This window comes from Carassius auratus, unplaced genomic scaffold (genome assembly GCF_003368295.1).
Source record: "Carassius auratus strain Wakin unplaced genomic scaffold, ASM336829v1 scaf_tig00215260, whole genome shotgun sequence".
Lineage (NCBI taxonomy): Eukaryota > Metazoa > Chordata > Actinopteri > Cypriniformes > Cyprinidae > Carassius > Carassius auratus.
Genome location: NW_020528010.1, coordinates 15922 through 32160, shown reverse-complemented (window position 1 = coordinate 32160; position 16239 = coordinate 15922). Strand labels below are relative to the sequence as shown.

The following is a 16239-nucleotide window of genomic DNA, read 5'->3' as shown; positions in this document are numbered from 1 at the left end:
TCATATTAGGCTGTCAGACATTACGGTCCCGTGGTGAACTACCTGTCGTCTTCCGCTGGGGGCGTGTCTCCAGGAGCGCTCGTCAGAGGAGCGGGAGCCCGGCTGTCACTCAAAGTGGACTTGTTGATTCCGCCGCATCATTGCAGTTATAATTTTCTGTGCTTTCCTATCATAAGAAAAATTACAGATTAGCAGCTCGGAAGATGACCTGGACTTGCCTTTCGAGGAGTCGATGATTGGTCGGCTGAATTCCCTGGAAAGTTGCAAGTGGGATTCAAATAAAAGAACAAAGCCCGTGAATCCTAGACACCAGATGAGGACATGGCTGCACTTAAGACCGAGCTCAGCGCCTTAAAATCACGCGTAGCAGAGCAAGGCCAAGAGATAGAGGAGCTGAGAAAGCAGCTGGAAGGAAAGGGCAGCGGTGCTCCTGCACACTCAGGAGGCCAGAAGAGACCAGCTTCCTCGGCCGAGTGTGCTCCTGAACGGAAGCAGAGACGGTCCGAAGAGCTGGACGAGATCCTGGAGCCATTCTGGCCAGAGAGATCAGATGCACGGGAGAGGCTGACTGAAAGGCAGCAGGCCTTCTTCAACTATATGATGGACGTGCTGAAAATCAAAGGTGAGAGCGCTGTAAGACTCTTAACGGTTTGACAGGTTCTCTCCATAGAAGTCATGTCACGTGAAACTAAAAACAACCTCCTGATATTTCTGTCAGATCGGAGAAACCTGGAGACGAACGCGACGACGGTCCTCAACGAAGGGGTTTCCAGGGGCGTCTGGGAGGAGGACTGGACTCCTGCAGAAATTAAAAGGGACATTCCAGCAATACCTTGTAGGAAAAATAAAAAAATATGTGACAGAGAGACAAAAGAAACTCTTCCAGGAGAGAGAGCTAGAAAGGCTCAGAAAAATGGTTGTTTAGGAACAAGTGGACGTGCTCCATTGGCTTCATTTTTTGCATTCTGCATTATTTGGTTGATGTTTTTTTTATAGTGTTTATTATGTAGTTTTCACATAAAAAGCGTTGCAGCATTTAGAAGCACACCCTAACGATACGCAGTTATAACGAGCTGGGGTACGTTTCCCAAAACCATAGTTGCTAACCAAGTTAACAACTTAGTTGGCTGGCAATAGGGAAATTGCATTGCAACCTGTTAGCAACTATGGTTTTGGGAAACGCACCCCTGGACGAGATCCTGGAGCCATTCTGGCCAGAGAGATCCGATGCCAGAGAGAGGCTGACTGAAAGGCAGCAGGCCTTCTTCAACTATATGATGGACGTGGGGGATTCCAGGGACGTCTGGGAGGACTGGAGTCCTGCGGGAATTAAAGGAAAAAAATGTGGAAGTTCATCAAGAGGACCAGGGAAGTCACACTGAATGATTTACAAAAAAAAATAAAAAATAAATAAATAAAAAGGAGAGGGACCATAAATACATCAGGCCTCTTTTTCTAGGAGTGGAACGACAGAGTGCCAGAGGCAGACGGAGTCACTGTAACGCTGTCCAAAGGAGCTATTGAGTTAAGCAGAAAAGAAGAACATGTAAGAGGATCACACTGCACAACACACCTCAGTTCATTAACAGCTTTGTGACAGCAAACACTTAAAATGCGTGTAAATCTTTGTAGTGGTTGGACTGCTACTTTGTTCATATCCGGCCAGAATATTTAAAGGCCCAAGCTCCAGATAGAGACGACAAGGACCGGTTCTTCCTCGGGGCTTCAGGTGTCCCTCTTAGCAACCCAACAGCCGATGTGCAAAGGCTACGGCAAAAGCAAGTATTGTAATGTTTCACGCAGATATGGTTGGGTTTCACAACAGGCCATAGACAGATATTATACCTTCACTTCTCCCACCAATGCATGTCGGCAGGTATGTCATGAGGCTCCAGGAGAGAGGTGTGCTGCCACCAGAGCCACAGGGGGGTCTGACGGTTGATGCCCCCAGCTCATCTGCGGAAGGGGAGGCACCACACATGCCGGAGAAGTACAGAATGTTTATATAGAGTTTTTAAATACCAACTTAACTACAAAGACCATGCTTAAACGAAAAACGTTGGTGTACTAATAGACAGTTTGATTGGGAGTTTAGCACGATCCATAAACACAAAAAAAAAAAGCAACATTTAGCCAAATTCATTATAAAATAATTTTTTAATTGGCTTCCAGAGCATTTTTGGCAAAGCCCAATACTTTCTGCATACTTACCCTACGGTCAGGGCCTCACGTTGTGCACCAGAGGGCAGCAAAGACTTTCATGTGACGCATGAGCGCTCGTCTCTGACCTTGTTAAAGACGCAGATTAGAAACAGGAAAGCAGCGTTAAAGTGGTCCATTCAATTCTTCCTACTTTTAAATTTTCACTTAATATTGCAGTACTTTATGCATTTGCAGTGATATTTTACTTAAAATCTGACAACTGTAGAAACGGTCTAAAGCCATCAGGTGCTTAAGGTTTTTTCCAGATCTGGAGAAAGACAAAAACAAATAAAAGAAAACTGGTTGGCCAGTTTTTGGAGTTTTAAATGTAACAACCATCCACCGATAGCAAAGTTTAGCAGAAGCGAACATCAGCCAAAACAATGAAATTACCAGTCAGCAGTTGGGTCATTCTACAGAAACGTCCATTTTTCTGTCCCTAGCCTTTACGGGAATAGTACAAGTGAAAACACATTAGGGTTTCATTTTGTATTACACTTTTATACATTTTAAAATAACACAAGGCGTTATTTTAACAATTAGACGTTCCTGCACCATAAACGTGGCAATGTTTAATCAAAGAATTCCAAGAACCACAAAACTGCTTATCCCCACAGCCATATACACAGTGAAAATGCTTTATTTTGCAGTTAAAAAGAGGCTTGCTACCATTTAAATTACAAAAATGTATCGATAACCATCAAGTATGATAAATGTTATGAAATGCTCATTAAAATATATAGTGAAAACAGTGGAGCCCAGCATTTGGGTCACTGGTGTTACCATTTGAGAAAAATAAAAACCTGATGACGACTTCCTCCTTCCTATTTTTTAAAGATCTATGAAAAAAAACATGTTAAGTCCACTGTTTCTTTTCAATTATCAGAAGTTTTCAGTTAACTCACGATTTCATATGGAGCTTTTAGTTGACGTCACTGGTATGACCGATTTATTGTTTAAAAAAAAAAAAAAAAAATATGCAATGATTGACAACATATGGTTTCATACCTTACAGCAGACATTTCGTAAAATGCTTTTCTAAATGGTCACTGGTGTTACCTTCATTAGTGGTAACATGGTGAAGAGCAGTACATCAGGTCTTATGTCCCTTGTGATTCATTTGGTCACTGGTGTTACCATATTGTTCATTTTTCAAGTTAAATAAAACAACTTCCTTATTTCTTGCATTTTCATTATTTTCCTGTAACTGACTACATGTGCTTTAAAAAAAAAAAAAAAAGTATTTGTAACATTGATAGAGAAGGTAACACCAGCGACTAAAAATAAGTGTTTCATGTGGTCTTGAAATAAGCTAAATAGCACAAAGCAGATAAATAGAAAAATAAATAAGCTGTCATTTATATGCATTCATAAAGTCAAAAGGTAAACCAACAATGTGGTCTAAGTTTAAGTGTTAAAAAAGTAAATAAATTTTGCCATACCAAAAGTGGACGTTTCTGTAGAATGACCCAGTTACAGCTCGGTAAGGAACCTAAACAAAGAACCACGAAACACAAGGCCTCTACAGACTTTATTCACGTTCACGCAATCTCACTAATTCGATCCAGGTTCAATGAGTTAGGATAATTTGATGTGCACGCTTATAATTAAGCAGCCCTTAATGTCGATCATGGATCAAATCTATCAACGTGGCAACCAGTTGAATATTTGTGGCGTCTTAATGCAGCTGAGACATTGTGATTTCCTCTGTACTGACACGCCACAGGTGTATTTTTCACTATATATAGTTCTTCAACTATATGATGGACGTGCTGAAAATCAAAGGTGAGAGCGCTGTAAGACTCTTAACGGTTTGACAGGTTCTCTCCATAGAAGTCATGTCACGTGAAACTAAAAACAACCTCCTGATATTTCTGTCAGATCGGAGAAACCTGGAGACGAACGCGACGACGGTCCTCAACGAAGGGGTTTCCAGGGGCGTCTGGGAGGAGGACTGGACTCCTGCAGAAATTAAAGGGACATTCCAGCAATACCTTGTAGGAAAAATAAAACAAATGTGAAAAGGCTCATCAAGAGGACCAGTGAAAAGTCAACAGACTGAATAAAAAAAAAAACAAATGAAGAATTTTGATTTTGTCCTGTTTTTTTTGTTTGTTGTGTCATATTTGACAATATTTTTCATATAATCTAAAAGTTCTTACAAACACACACACACACAATATTTATTTACTCTTGATATATACAGTTGTTTAATATGTATTATGGAAAATTGTATACAACCAACAGAACAGCAACACTATAATATCCTATATTTATATATTATAGATGAAAAAAACAATAAAAAAAAGATTGAGGTTCTGGTTATATACTTTAAATCAAGATGAAGTCATAAGCTCAAGAGCTCCACCTGGAGTGTCAAATCCTGCTAAAATATTGGAATCCTAATCAGTTTTTTACACATGGCTATTCACAGTTTTATCCAGGAGAGGGCGACCGAGAAGCCAAGGGTTATATCCTGGAGAATATGATATTAGTTTTATGATATTTCTGTACAGAATTTGATGAAGCGTCTGGTTGATAAAGGTTTACAGAGTCTAGGGACTGGCACGTTTAAAAACGGTGGGGCCAGGGGTCAGTGGGTTACGGTCAGTGGGGCTAAGGCTAGCAGTTTTGTTTGGGGCTAAGGCTAGCAGTTTTGAGGGTTAAGGTTTAGGGGCTAGTTTGGGGTCAGTTGCAACTAGGTATATAGATAAAAACGAGTTTCACCCTCCTCTCGTGGTGCTTTTTGTGTTTCGCACGTGTGTTGCACGGTCAGAGTACACTTATTTTTCATGAAGACAGGACGGGTCATCAGCCTCCTCCGCCAAACCTCCGGCTCCGGGCTCCCAGGGGCAGGTCTGTCACGAAGAAGCCACGGTTCAGAAGTTCTCCTGCGAGGTTCTGCACAAATGGAGGGCACAAATGTGGCTGTGGTCCCACGTCCTAGCTCTAAGCATCCAGTGCTTGCTGGACTCCGTCTTTTGAACCTCTGAGGCTATTTGTTCCGGCGTGCTGTTTCTCGCCAGGTGGACAGGTAGGTTCTCCTGCGGTCTGTGGCAAACCAAGCAGTGAAGCGCCGGTCAGCTTTTCTAAAAAGGGGGGAGAGAGGACATGAAATAAATGATTCCTACAATGATTTTAAAGAATCAGACATGAGTTAAAGAAATTTAGAAAGGCAAACAACAAAAAACAGCCATCAGCAGCAGAGCGAGACCTGTGCCATTAGCATTTCCATTGTGTAATGGTGTCAATGGGTCTTCAAAGTGCAGAGTGTTTTTGTAAAGGCACAGACAGTCTTGAAAACTTGAAAAATCACTCTAACTTTGCTATCAAAACAGGAATACATTTCATAACACAATTTTAACGCACACATTCCAGTGCAAACACGTTTTTTGGTTTAGCTTAGCCCATTGACAAATAACATTCAGCTTTCTTTACCCAACAGCTAGGTTCATTTGTATTCTTTTCCATAAAACAATAAACAACATCTTACGCCTGACTACACGTGAATGACAGTGAACCTCTTGATGACTGAGCTTATAGATATCCGGACAGGAAACAATATACTAAGCAAGGAAAGCATTTGTTTACAGTTTATTTACACTGCAGTTTAAACTGTTAAACAAAGACATGCAATTGTAAAACAAAAACACACATATTACCTCCTCTCAGCTTGTTCAGCCATTGCAAAAGGACTCGAAGTAAGTGAGGGTCCGGGTCAGATGTGAAACTTTGATGAAAAATCCCAAAGGACAGCTTTGATTTCACTGTCACCTCCACTCAGTTGATACAGTAACAGTGGGGGGGAAGCAGTCTCACCTTCAGTGATGTCACCGAAGCAGAGCCAGTGAGCTGTGGGCACAGTACATTTGCAGCAATTTCAAACTGACACAAAGACACACACACACACACACACACACACACACACACCACACACAGAGATAGCCTTGTAGCATCAAATTAACTTAGTCCGTCAGATCATGCAACAATTAATGTTTATAAAAAAATAAATAATGAAGGATCATGCAGGACTGAGGGATAATGGACCAGCAAATGACCAAATGCTCCCTATGACAAACTGTTTTGGTCAAACAAAAGGAAAAGAAAGAAATCCCAACATCTCTCCATTCTAATCTGAAGCACTTTTTTCATCTTTAACCATTAGTTTTTTGCCTCTTTTGGGCTCAGGTGTTTGGCCATCCTTCTCCTTCTTGCCCTTGGTGACTAATTTCTGCCGGTATCTGCCCAAAACTGTTGTTTTAGAACAAATATAGAAAGTATGATTGGTAGAACAAATCAGAACTCTTAAATGTGAATTGTGAACATTTTTTTTATTAACTATAAAACATACAACAAAACAATAAAACTATAACATTTAAATCATAAAACCAAAGAACTCTTAAAGACATTACGGTCCCGTGGTGAACTACCTGTCGTCTTCCGCTGGGGGCGTGTCTCCAGGAGCGCTCGTCAGAGGAGCGGGAGCCCGGCTGTCACTCAAAGTGGACTTGTTGATTCCGCCGCATCATCTGCCCTATTCGGAGTGACGCCGTCGATCGGTCGAGAATCAAGGTAAAAAAGAGAGAGAAAAGAGTCCAACATCTTTGGCTTTTCGATATCTGCATTGAATGAAACGGCTATTCCACAAAAGATGCATTCGTTTTTGAAACTCGGCGACGGTGGATCGGTGTAATAGGACTAATATCAATACTTGTAATAATGAAGTAACGGTTCAATGACAGATGTGCATCGTTATTCTATTTGGGGCGCGTTTCTTCTTTCGACCTTTTCCGTGCTGACGATCAAGCATCTTAAACTTTCCGGGCGTGCGTCTGTCGAGGGTGACCCGTGTTACATTGTAACATGCTGCAGAACAAGCACGCACGCGCAACAGAGAACATTTCCGTACAGAAACGACGGGACTTATTTATTATCCTTTATTCACCAGTAACGACGGGCTTATAAAGGGATTGTGTCGATATGTGATCGATTATCGCTGAACAAACGCACGCGCATGCGTCATTCTGTTGTTGTTCTACCGCTAGTCGAAAACACGTCACCCTAAATCTAAGCACTCAAAGAAAACACTTTATGCATTGTGTACACTTTGTTTTCAATACCATTTTTGCACCTAAGGATGTTCCCTCTAACAGATTCCACATGATATTTCCAATTATAATTTTCTGTTCTGTGCTTTCCTATCAGGAAAAGAAAATGACAGAGATTAGCAGCTCGGAAGATGACCTGGACTTGCCTTTCGAGGAGTCGATGATTGGTCGGCTGAATTCCCTGGAAAAGTATGCAAGTGAGGAATTTCAGAAATTAAAAGAAAGTAACAAAAGCCTCCGTGAATCACTAGATCACCAGATGATCAGTGACATGGCTGCACTTAAGACCGAGCTCAGCGCCTTAAAATCACGCGTAGCAGAGCAAGGCCAAGAGATAGAGGAGCTGAGAAAGCAGCTGGAAGGAAAGGGCAGCGGTGCTCCTGCACACTCAGGAGGCCAGAAGAGACCAGCTTCCTCGGCCGAGTGTGCTCCTGAACGGAAGCAGAGACGGTCCGAAGAGCTGGACGAGATCCTGGAGCCATTCTGGCCAGAGAGATCAGATGCACGGGAGAGGCTGACTGAAAGGCAGCAGGCCTTCTTCAACTATATGATGGACGTGCTGAAAATCAAAGGTGAGAGCGCTGTAAGACTCTTAACGGTTTGACAGGTTCTCTCCATAGAAGTCATGTCACGTGAAACTAAAAACAACCTCCTGATATTTCTGTCAGATCGGAGAAACCTGGAGACGAACGCGACGACGGTCCTCAACGAAGGGGTTTCCAGGGGCGTCTGGGAGGAGGACTGGACTCCTGCAGAAATTAAAGGGACATTCCAGCAATACCTTGTAGGAAAAATAAAAAAATATGTGACAGAGAGACAACAGAAACTCTTCCAGGAGAGAGAGCTAGATAGGCTCAGAAAAATGGTTGGCTAGGAAGAAGAGGGTCTGTTCAGTTGGCTTTATTTTTAAGTTTTTGTGCATGTTGTTTATTGTGTTCATTGTAGAGTTTTCAAGTCTAAAAAGCGTCACAGCATAGTAGTATAGCACCACACAACACAACGATACACAGTTATAGCCACATTCTCTATATATTTATGTGTAAGTTTATTTTATTAATTTTATTTACCTGTGACATTTTATTTTATTGTTGATGTTCCTTCCAGTCTGTTTTGGTCATTTCTTTTAAACATTAAACAGTTTTTGTATCAATATCTGTGTCAAACTGTGTGCGTGTTTCCCCCCAAATTGCACTACTGTTCAATAATTCGTGCCATATACATATAGTTTCACTTTTCACTTTGAATGAACTGAAGCAAATAAGGAGTAGAACAGCAGAAGATTCCACTGGTTTGTCCTGAACGTCGGTGTCTCAAGTTGTCCACCAGAGGGCAGCAGAGGCTTTTTAATGCGAAGCCCCCAGATTCTGTTCTCTGTTATCGCTTAAAGTTTAACAGGGGTGCTGATCATTAAAGTTATACTCATCTTTATGGGTAGATGGGGGCCAAGCATCCCCACTGTACTTCAGTCTAAAATGAAATGCACCTGTGCTTTGCTGTGAGGGGGAAAACATCAAGTGCTCTTCAGCAGTGCCCACAGGTGTCAGTTAAAGCTATATTCTAGGGGACACTGTGGGTTCACACTAATTCCCATCCCCCTCTGTGACCCCTCCGTGTTGTAAATCAATCCCGTTGACTTGCGCTGCTCTTACGTCACAGACACGATCTTCTGCTGATCAAGGTAATAGACAGTTCGCTCGTTTTCCATATTCCAAGTGATGTTTGTACATATGCGTTCAAACACGTGCGGTTTTGAGACTTCTGAGTGGATAAATAACAGTTACATGGGTAGCAGTTGGGTTTTTAATCTACAAATTGGCCGCGGAGATGATCTAACTTTCAAACGTGGTGTTATTACCCTGTAGTACTTTGGCTATAGCAAATGTGCAGTAACCGTGAAACACTGATTAATTCATCCCTCTTGATCAAATTCTATATTATTATAAACACCCATTGATCTTTATCATTTGCCCTTTTTGAATGGTGCTTATTTGTCATTTTTTCATGCTTGATTTGACAGAAACGAACTTTGGAACAATGGATGAAGGTAAGACTTGATTTAGTTGAAATGATACTGCCATGCAAAATTCGGTCCCACTCTTTCAAATGTCTTTAAAGTATGTCATCAAATTATTGATTGAATGAATAAATGAATGAACGATTAATTTTAGGTTAGGTAAGTCGTAGCTTGCGTGCTGTGTATCAGGGATAAATTAGGAATTGTTATTTTATTGTGTTTTTATTTTTATTCTGTGCGTTTATATGTTTACACAGTTGCTGTATTGCTGAAGGATAACCAAAAGGAATAAGTTACAACTAGGGCTTCTTGCACAGAAACCCCGTTCCTAATTCACATTCTCCATCACTTTTTAGAGACAATGAGAAGACAGGTCAGCAGGCGATACGAGGAAGTACAGCATCATGTTGTGCAGCTTATTAATGAGAGCAGAGTCGAAATGAAGAGGCTTGAACATCGTCTGCTGTCTCTGACCACACCTCCACGAACAAACAGTAAAATATAGATGCACACACATGTTCCCCCATATTGTGTTCAAGTTGTTTTTTTATTATTACTTATTTGTTATTGAAATCTCTTTATTTGTTATTGAACTGTACTAGCTTAACTCAGTAAATGTATTTATTTAGTTAGCATGTGGAAGGCAAGACACATTTCAAATTATTGTTGTGTTGTCACCTCGAATTGAATAATTAATTTATCACTGTGTTATCATCCACCTTTTAACAGCAAAAACAGAAGCAGCTGAGGCAATTTATGGAACCCCGCGAGAATTCAGTCCAAGCATAGATCAGTGTGAGTTACATACATTGTGTTTGTGATTAAACTCTGGGAAAGTTCTTTTAAAGGTGACATTATACATTTAATATGTCTTTAAATACAGGCATTACAGATGCATGGGGAGGAAAGAAGATGTATGTGCTGCTTTCCAAAATAGGGCCCTACAAAATATTTTTTGCCGACATACATAAAACTTCTCCTGGTGAGGAGCTCGAGAGTGAGGTACACAACCAAACATTTTTTATTTTTTACTTTGTTGTTATGCACAATAAACACAACATGTATGCACTTTCATGTAAACCTCGTTGTCAGCAGGTCATCAATGCATTCATGCACCTAGAGATCAAGAAATTTAATAGTCGGTCAGCGGAGCGCGCCTTTTACATTGACAGCTATGAAATGGCCAGCATCTGGAAAGGCCATTCAACAAAGCTGAAGGTGGGTCTATTCAGTGCCATTAATATAAAGCTGCAAAAGCTTTGAATTAAAAAATAAAACGTTTTGTATTTTCAGATTGACCTGTCAGTGTACCACTATGTAATAGGAATCATAAACGACCACTATCACTGGACAGTTATGGTATAGGATGCAACTTGCTTTGTTCTTTTTAAGCAAACTAAACCAAAATGCTACACTAGTCTGTGCATAACTATGTTTCTATGTATTTTAAAATCCTGAAAGGTGATCATGCCAGCACAGAAGAAAACTTTATTTTTAGACCCTCTGGGAGAAAGCAGCGTAAAAGTAGAGAAGTGCCAGCAGGTGACAAGGTATTAACAATGATATCAAATATTACCCCCCCCCCCAGTAACACATTTAAAACTGCAATGCGTAGCACTGTCATTTGTTACATTATTGTTTGTAGGGGTACGTTTCCCAAAACCATAGTTGCTAACCAAGTTAACAACTTAGTTGGCTGGCAATAGGGAAATTGCATTGCAACCTGTTAGCAACTATGGTTTTGGGAAACGCACCCCTGGACGAGATCCTGGAGCCATTCTGGCCAGAGAGATCCGATGCCAGAGAGAGGCTGACTGAAAGGCAGCAGGCCTTCTTCAACTATATGATGGACGTGGGGGATTCCAGGGACGTCTGGGAGGACTGGAGTCCTGCGGGAATTAAAGGAAAAAAATGTGGAAGTTCATCAAGAGGACCAGGGAAGTCACACTGAATGATTTACAAAAAAAAATAAAAAATAAATAAATAAAAAGGAGAGGGACCATAAATACATCAGGCCTCTTTTTCTAGGAGTGGAACGACAGAGTGCCAGAGGCAGACGGAGTCACTGTAACGCTGTCCAAAGGAGCTATTGAGTTAAGCAGAAAAGAAGAACATGTAAGAGGATCACACTGCACAACACACCTCAGTTCATTAACAGCTTTGTGACAGCAAACACTTAAAATGCGTGTAAATCTTTGTAGTGGTTGGACTGCTACTTTGTTCATATCCGGCCAGAATATTTAAAGGCCCAAGCTCCAGATAGAGACGACAAGGACCGGTTCTTCCTCGGCGCTTCAGGTGTCCCTCTTAGCAACCCAACAGCCGATGTGCAAAGGCTACGGCAAAAGCAAGTATTGTAATGTTTCACGCAGATATGGTTGGGTTTCACAACAGGCCATAGACAGATATTATACCTTCACTTCTCCCACCAATGCATGTCGGCAGGTATGTCATGAGGCTCCAGGAGAGAGGTGTGCTGCCACCAGAGCCACAGGGGGGTCTGACGGTTGATGCCCCCAGCTCATCTGCGGAAGGGGAGGCACCACACATGCCGGAGAAGTACAGAATGTTTATATAGAGTTTTTAAATACCAACTTAACTACAAAGACCATGCTTAAACGAAAAACGTTGGTGTACTAATAGACAGTTTGATTGGGAGTTTAGCACGATCCATAAAAAAAAAAAAAAAAAAAAAAAAAACACAAAAAACACAAAAAAAACACAAAAAAAAAAAGCAACATTTAGCCAAATTCATTATAAAATAATTTTTTAATTGGCTTCCAGAGCATTTTTGGCAAAGCCCAATACTTTCTGCATACTTACCCTACGGTCAGGGCCTCACGTTGTGCACCAGAGGGCAGCAAAGACTTTCATGTGACGCATGAGCGCTCGTCTCTGACCTTGTTAAAGACGCAGATTAGAAACAGGAAAGCAGCGTTAAAGTGGTCCATTCAATTCTTCCTACTTTTAAATTTTCACTTAATATTGCAGTACTTTATGCATTTGCAGTGATATTTTACTTAAAATCTGACAACTGTAGAAACGGTCTAAAGCCATCAGGTGCTTAAGGTTTTTTCCAGATCTGGAGAAAGACAAAAACAAATAAAAGAAAACTGGTTGGCCAGTTTTTGGAGTTTTAAATGTAACAACCATCCACCGATAGCAAAGTTTAGCAGAAGCGAACATCAGCCAAAACAATGAAATTACCAGTCAGCAGTTGGGTCATTCTACAGAAACGTCCATTTTTCTGTCCCTAGCCTTTACGGGAATAGTACAAGTGAAAACACATTAGGGTTTCATTTTGTATTACACTTTTATATATTTTAAAATAACACAAGGCGTTATTTTAACAATTAGACGTTCCTGCACCATAAACGTGGCAATGTTTAATCAAAGAATTCCAAGAACCACAAAACTGCTTATCCCCACAGCCATATACACAGTGAAAATGCTTTATTTTGCAGTTAAAAAGAGGCTTGCTACCATTTAAATTACAAAAATGTATCGATAACCATCAAGTATGATGAATGTTATGAAATGCTCATTAAAATATATAGTGAAAACAGTGGAGCCCAGCATTTGGGTCACTGGTGTTACCATTTGAGAAAAATAAAAACCTGATGACGACTTCCTCCTTCCTATTTTTTAAAGATCTATGAAAAAAAACATGTTAAGTCCACTGTTTCTTTTCAATTATCAGAAGTTTTCAGTTAACTCACGATTTCATATGGAGCTTTTAGTTAACGTCACTGGTATGACCGATTTATTGTTTAAAAAAAAAAAAAAAAAAAAAAAAAAAAAAGTATGCAATGATTGACAACATATGGTTTCATACCTTACAGCAGACATTTCGTAAAATGCTTTTCTAAATGGTCACTGGTGTTACCTTCATTAGTGGTAACATGGTGAAGAGCAGTACATCAGGTCTTATGTCCCTTGTGATTCATTTGGTCACTGGTGTTACCATATTGTTCATTTTTCAAGTTAAATAAAACAACTTCCTTATTTCTTGCATTTTCATTATTTTCCTGTAACTGACTACATGTGCTTTAAAAAAAAAAAAAAAGTCTTTGTAACATTGATAGAGAAGGTAACACCAGCGACTAAAAATAAGTGTTTCATGTGGTCTTGAAATAAGCTAAATAGCACAAAGCAGATAAATAGAAAAATAAATAAGCTGTCATTTATATGCATTCATAAAGTCAAAAGGTAAACTAACAATGTGGTCTAAGTTTAAGTGTTAAAAAAGTAAATAAATTTTGCCATACCAAAAGTGGACGTTTCTGTAGAATGACCCAGTTACAGCTCGGTAAGGAACCTAAACAAAGAACCACGAAACACAAGGCCTCTACAGACTTTATTCACGTTCACGCAATCTCACTAATTCGATCCAGGTTCAATGAGTTAGGATAATTTGATGTGCACGCTTATAATTAAGCAGCCCTTAATGTCGATCATGGATCAAATCTATCAACGTGGCAACCAGTTGAATATTTGTGGCGTCTTAATGCAGCTGAGACATTGTGATTTCCTCTGTACTGACACGCCACAGGTGTATTTTTCACTATATATAGTTCTTCAACTATATGATGGACGTGCTGAAAATCAAAGGTGAGAGCGCTGTAAGACTCTTAACGGTTTGACAGGTTCTCTCCATAGAAGTCATGTCACGTGAAACTAAAAACAACCTCCTGATATTTCTGTCAGATCGGAGAAACCTGGAGACGAACGCGACGACGGTCCTCAACGAAGGGGTTTCCAGGGGCGTCTGGGAGGAGGACTGGACTCCTGCAGAAATTAAAGGGACATTCCAGCAATACCTTGTAGGAAAAATAAAACAAATGTGAAAAGGCTCATCAAGAGGACCAGTGAAAAGTCAACAGACTGAATAAAAAAAAAAACAAATGAAGAATTTTGATTTTGTCCTGTTTTTTTTGTTTGTTGTGTCATATTTGACAATATTTTTCATATAATCTAAAAGTTCTTACAAACACACACACACACACAATATTTATTTACTCTTGATATATACAGTTGTTTAATATGTATTATGGAAAATTGTATACAACCAACAGAACAGCAACACTATAATATCCTATATTTATATATTATAGATGAAAAAAACAATAAAAAAAAGATTGAGGTTCTGGTTATATACTTTAAATCAAGATGAAGTCATCCGCTCAAGAGCTCCGCCTGGAGTGTCAAATCCTGCTAAAATATTGGAATCCTAATCAGTTTTTTACACATGGCTATTCACAGTTTTATCCAGGAGAGGGCGACCGAGAAGCCAAGGGTTATATCCTGGAGAATATGATATTAGTTTTATGATATTTCTGTACAGAATTTGATGAAGCGTCTGGTTGATAAAGGTTTACAGAGTCTAGGGACTGGCACGTTTAAAAACGGTGGGGCCAGGGGTCAGTGGGTTACGGTCAGTGGGGCTAAGGCTAGCAGTTTTGTTTGGGGCTAAGGCTAGCAGTTTTGAGGGTTAAGGTTTAGGGGCTAGTTTGGGGTCAGTTGCAGCTAGGTATATAGATAAAAACGAGTTTCACCCTCATTAATTCCACCCTCGTTAGCATATGCGATCTGATTGGCCAAAGCTTACCTGTCCGTATCTTTTGAAGCGTAGGTCCGAGGTGCACATAACTGGTATCGTTGGATTCAGAAGGCGGCCTTCTTTCAGGTAGCGTGGATCTATGGAAGAAAGGATGTCGTTTTCAAATCCAATGTGACCGTACATCAGTCTAAAGCGTGACAAAAAGGAAGCCAGTCATCGATAAAAACAAGAAATACATCCAAACGAAATAACCCGTGAAATCATTTGTCTTTTTAGGAACAAGGTATCACTAGCCTGAATAAAAATAGTTTTCCAGCCAGTTCGTGTGCGTCTGTGTGTTTTGACTGCATATGCGTGTGAGTGTGCACACGTGCGTGTGAGTGTGCACAGGAGTGTATGTGTGTGTTTGTGAAAGAGAGAGAGAGTGCATCATTAAAATTAGACTGGAAAGATGTCTTTGAGTGAAGTCATCCGCTCAAGAGCTCCGCCTGGAGTGTCAAATCCTGCTAAAATATTGGAATCCTAATCAGTTTTTTACACATGGCTATTCACAGTTTTATCCAGGAGAGGGCGACCGAGAAGCCAAGGGTTATATCCTGGAGAATATGATATTAGTTTTATGATATTTCTGTACAGAATTTGATGAAGCGTCTGGTTGATAAAGGTTTACAGAGTCTAGGGACTGGCACGTTTAAAAACGGTGGGGCCAGGGGTCAGTGGGTTACGGTCAGTGGGGCTAAGGCTAGCAGTTTTGTATGGGGCTAAGGCTAGCAGTTTTGAGGGTTAAGGTTTAGGGGCTAGTTTGGGGTCAGTTGCAGCTAGGGTATATAGATAAAAACGAGTTTCACCCTCATTAATTCCACCCTCGTTAGCATATGCGATCTGATTGGCCAAAGCTTACCTGTCCGTATCTTTTGAAGCGTAGGTCCGATGTGCACATAACTGGTATCGTTGGATTCAGAAGGCGGCCTTCTTTCAGGTAGCGTGGATCTATGGAAGAAAGGATGTCGTTTTCAAATCCAATGTGACCGTACATCAGTCTAAAGCGTGACAAAAAGGAAGCCAGTCATCGATAAAAACAAGAAATACATCCAAACGAAATAACCCGTGAAATCATTTGTCTTTTTAGGAACAAGGTATCACTAGCCTGAATAAAAATAGTTTTCCAGCCAGTTCGTGTGCGTCTGTGTGTTTTGACTGCATATGCGTGTGAGTGTGCACACGTGCGTGTGAGTGTGCACAGGAGTGTACGTGTGTGTTTGTGAAAGAGAGAGAGAGTGCATCATTAAAATTAGACTGGAAAGATGTCTTTGAGTGAAGTCATCCGCTCAAGAGCTCCGCCTGGAGTGTCAAAT

The 16239-nt window shown here is 40.5% G+C and overlaps 2 protein-coding genes and 2 long non-coding RNA genes across 7 annotated transcripts; 2 read left to right on the top strand and 2 right to left on the bottom strand.

Annotated features, from left to right (window-relative positions):
• Positions 1-978: 978 nt before the first annotated feature.
• LOC113094090 (uncharacterized) lies at positions 979-8106 on the bottom strand. Its single transcript, XR_003287977.1, has 12 exons — positions 8092-8106; positions 4065-4196; positions 3645-3974; positions 3108-3137; positions 2986-3041; positions 2596-2646; positions 2383-2470; positions 2212-2288; positions 1846-1956; positions 1648-1767; positions 1441-1517; positions 979-1320 (listed from the first exon to the last, which is right to left on the bottom strand). It is a non-coding gene; the product is annotated as an uncharacterized LOC113094090 (long non-coding RNA).
• On the top strand, positions 6612-8195 carry LOC113094089 (uncharacterized). Of its 2 annotated transcripts, XM_026259746.1 has the most exons (4): positions 6612-6774; positions 7408-7514; positions 7582-7882; positions 7979-8195. In XM_026259746.1, the coding sequence occupies exons 3-4, from the start codon at positions 7582-7584 to the stop codon at positions 8182-8184; spliced, it is 507 nt and encodes a 168-aa protein (XP_026115531.1). In that variant the 5' UTR covers positions 6612-6774; positions 7408-7514; the 3' UTR covers positions 8185-8195. The 2 variants fall into 2 exon arrangements, with proteins under 2 accessions (XP_026115531.1, XP_026115530.1); XM_026259745.1 differs by having other exon boundaries at positions 7408-7882.
• Positions 8196-8598: 403 nt separating this feature from the next.
• LOC113094088 (uncharacterized) lies at positions 8599-10907 on the top strand. 3 transcript variants are annotated; one of them, XM_026259743.1, is made up of 7 exons: positions 8599-8988; positions 9328-9354; positions 9681-9818; positions 10054-10119; positions 10208-10542; positions 10618-10683; positions 10786-10907. In XM_026259743.1, the coding sequence occupies exons 2-7, from the start codon at positions 9345-9347 to the stop codon at positions 10879-10881; spliced, it is 711 nt and encodes a 236-aa protein (XP_026115528.1). In that variant the 5' UTR covers positions 8599-8988; positions 9328-9344; the 3' UTR covers positions 10882-10907. The 3 variants fall into 3 exon arrangements, with proteins under 3 accessions (XP_026115528.1, XP_026115529.1, XP_026115527.1); XM_026259744.1 differs by lacking the exon at positions 8599-8988 and having other exon boundaries at positions 9300-9354; positions 10208-10326; positions 10420-10542; XM_026259742.1 differs by lacking the exon at positions 8599-8988 and having other exon boundaries at positions 9300-9354.
• On the bottom strand, positions 10338-15845 carry LOC113094091 (uncharacterized). Its single transcript, XR_003287978.1, has 11 exons — positions 15786-15845; positions 14013-14144; positions 13593-13922; positions 12922-12977; positions 12532-12582; positions 12319-12406; positions 12148-12224; positions 11739-11849; positions 11541-11660; positions 11334-11410; positions 10338-11213 (listed from the first exon to the last, which is right to left on the bottom strand). It is a non-coding gene; the product is annotated as an uncharacterized LOC113094091 (long non-coding RNA).
• Positions 15846-16239: the final 394 nt, after the last annotated feature.

Excerpts from the sequence above, each read along its gene's own strand:
- LOC113094089 (XM_026259745.1), top strand. The coding sequence starts at position 7,417 with ATGACAGAGATTAGCAGCTCGGAAGATGACCTGGACTTGCCTTTCGAG. Across the intron at positions 7,883-7,978 it reads GGACGTGCTGAAAATCAAAG|ATCGGAGAAACCTGGAGACG; the intron begins GTGAGAGCGCTG and ends TATTTCTGTCAG.
- LOC113094088 (XM_026259742.1), top strand. The coding sequence starts at position 9,312 with ATGCTTGATTTGACAGAAACGAACTTTGGAACAATGGATGAAG. Across the intron at positions 9,355-9,680 it reads CTTTGGAACAATGGATGAAG|AGACAATGAGAAGACAGGTC; the intron begins GTAAGACTTGAT and ends ATCACTTTTTAG. Across the intron at positions 10,543-10,617 it reads GCCATTCAACAAAGCTGAAG|ATTGACCTGTCAGTGTACCA; the intron begins GTGGGTCTATTC and ends TTGTATTTTCAG.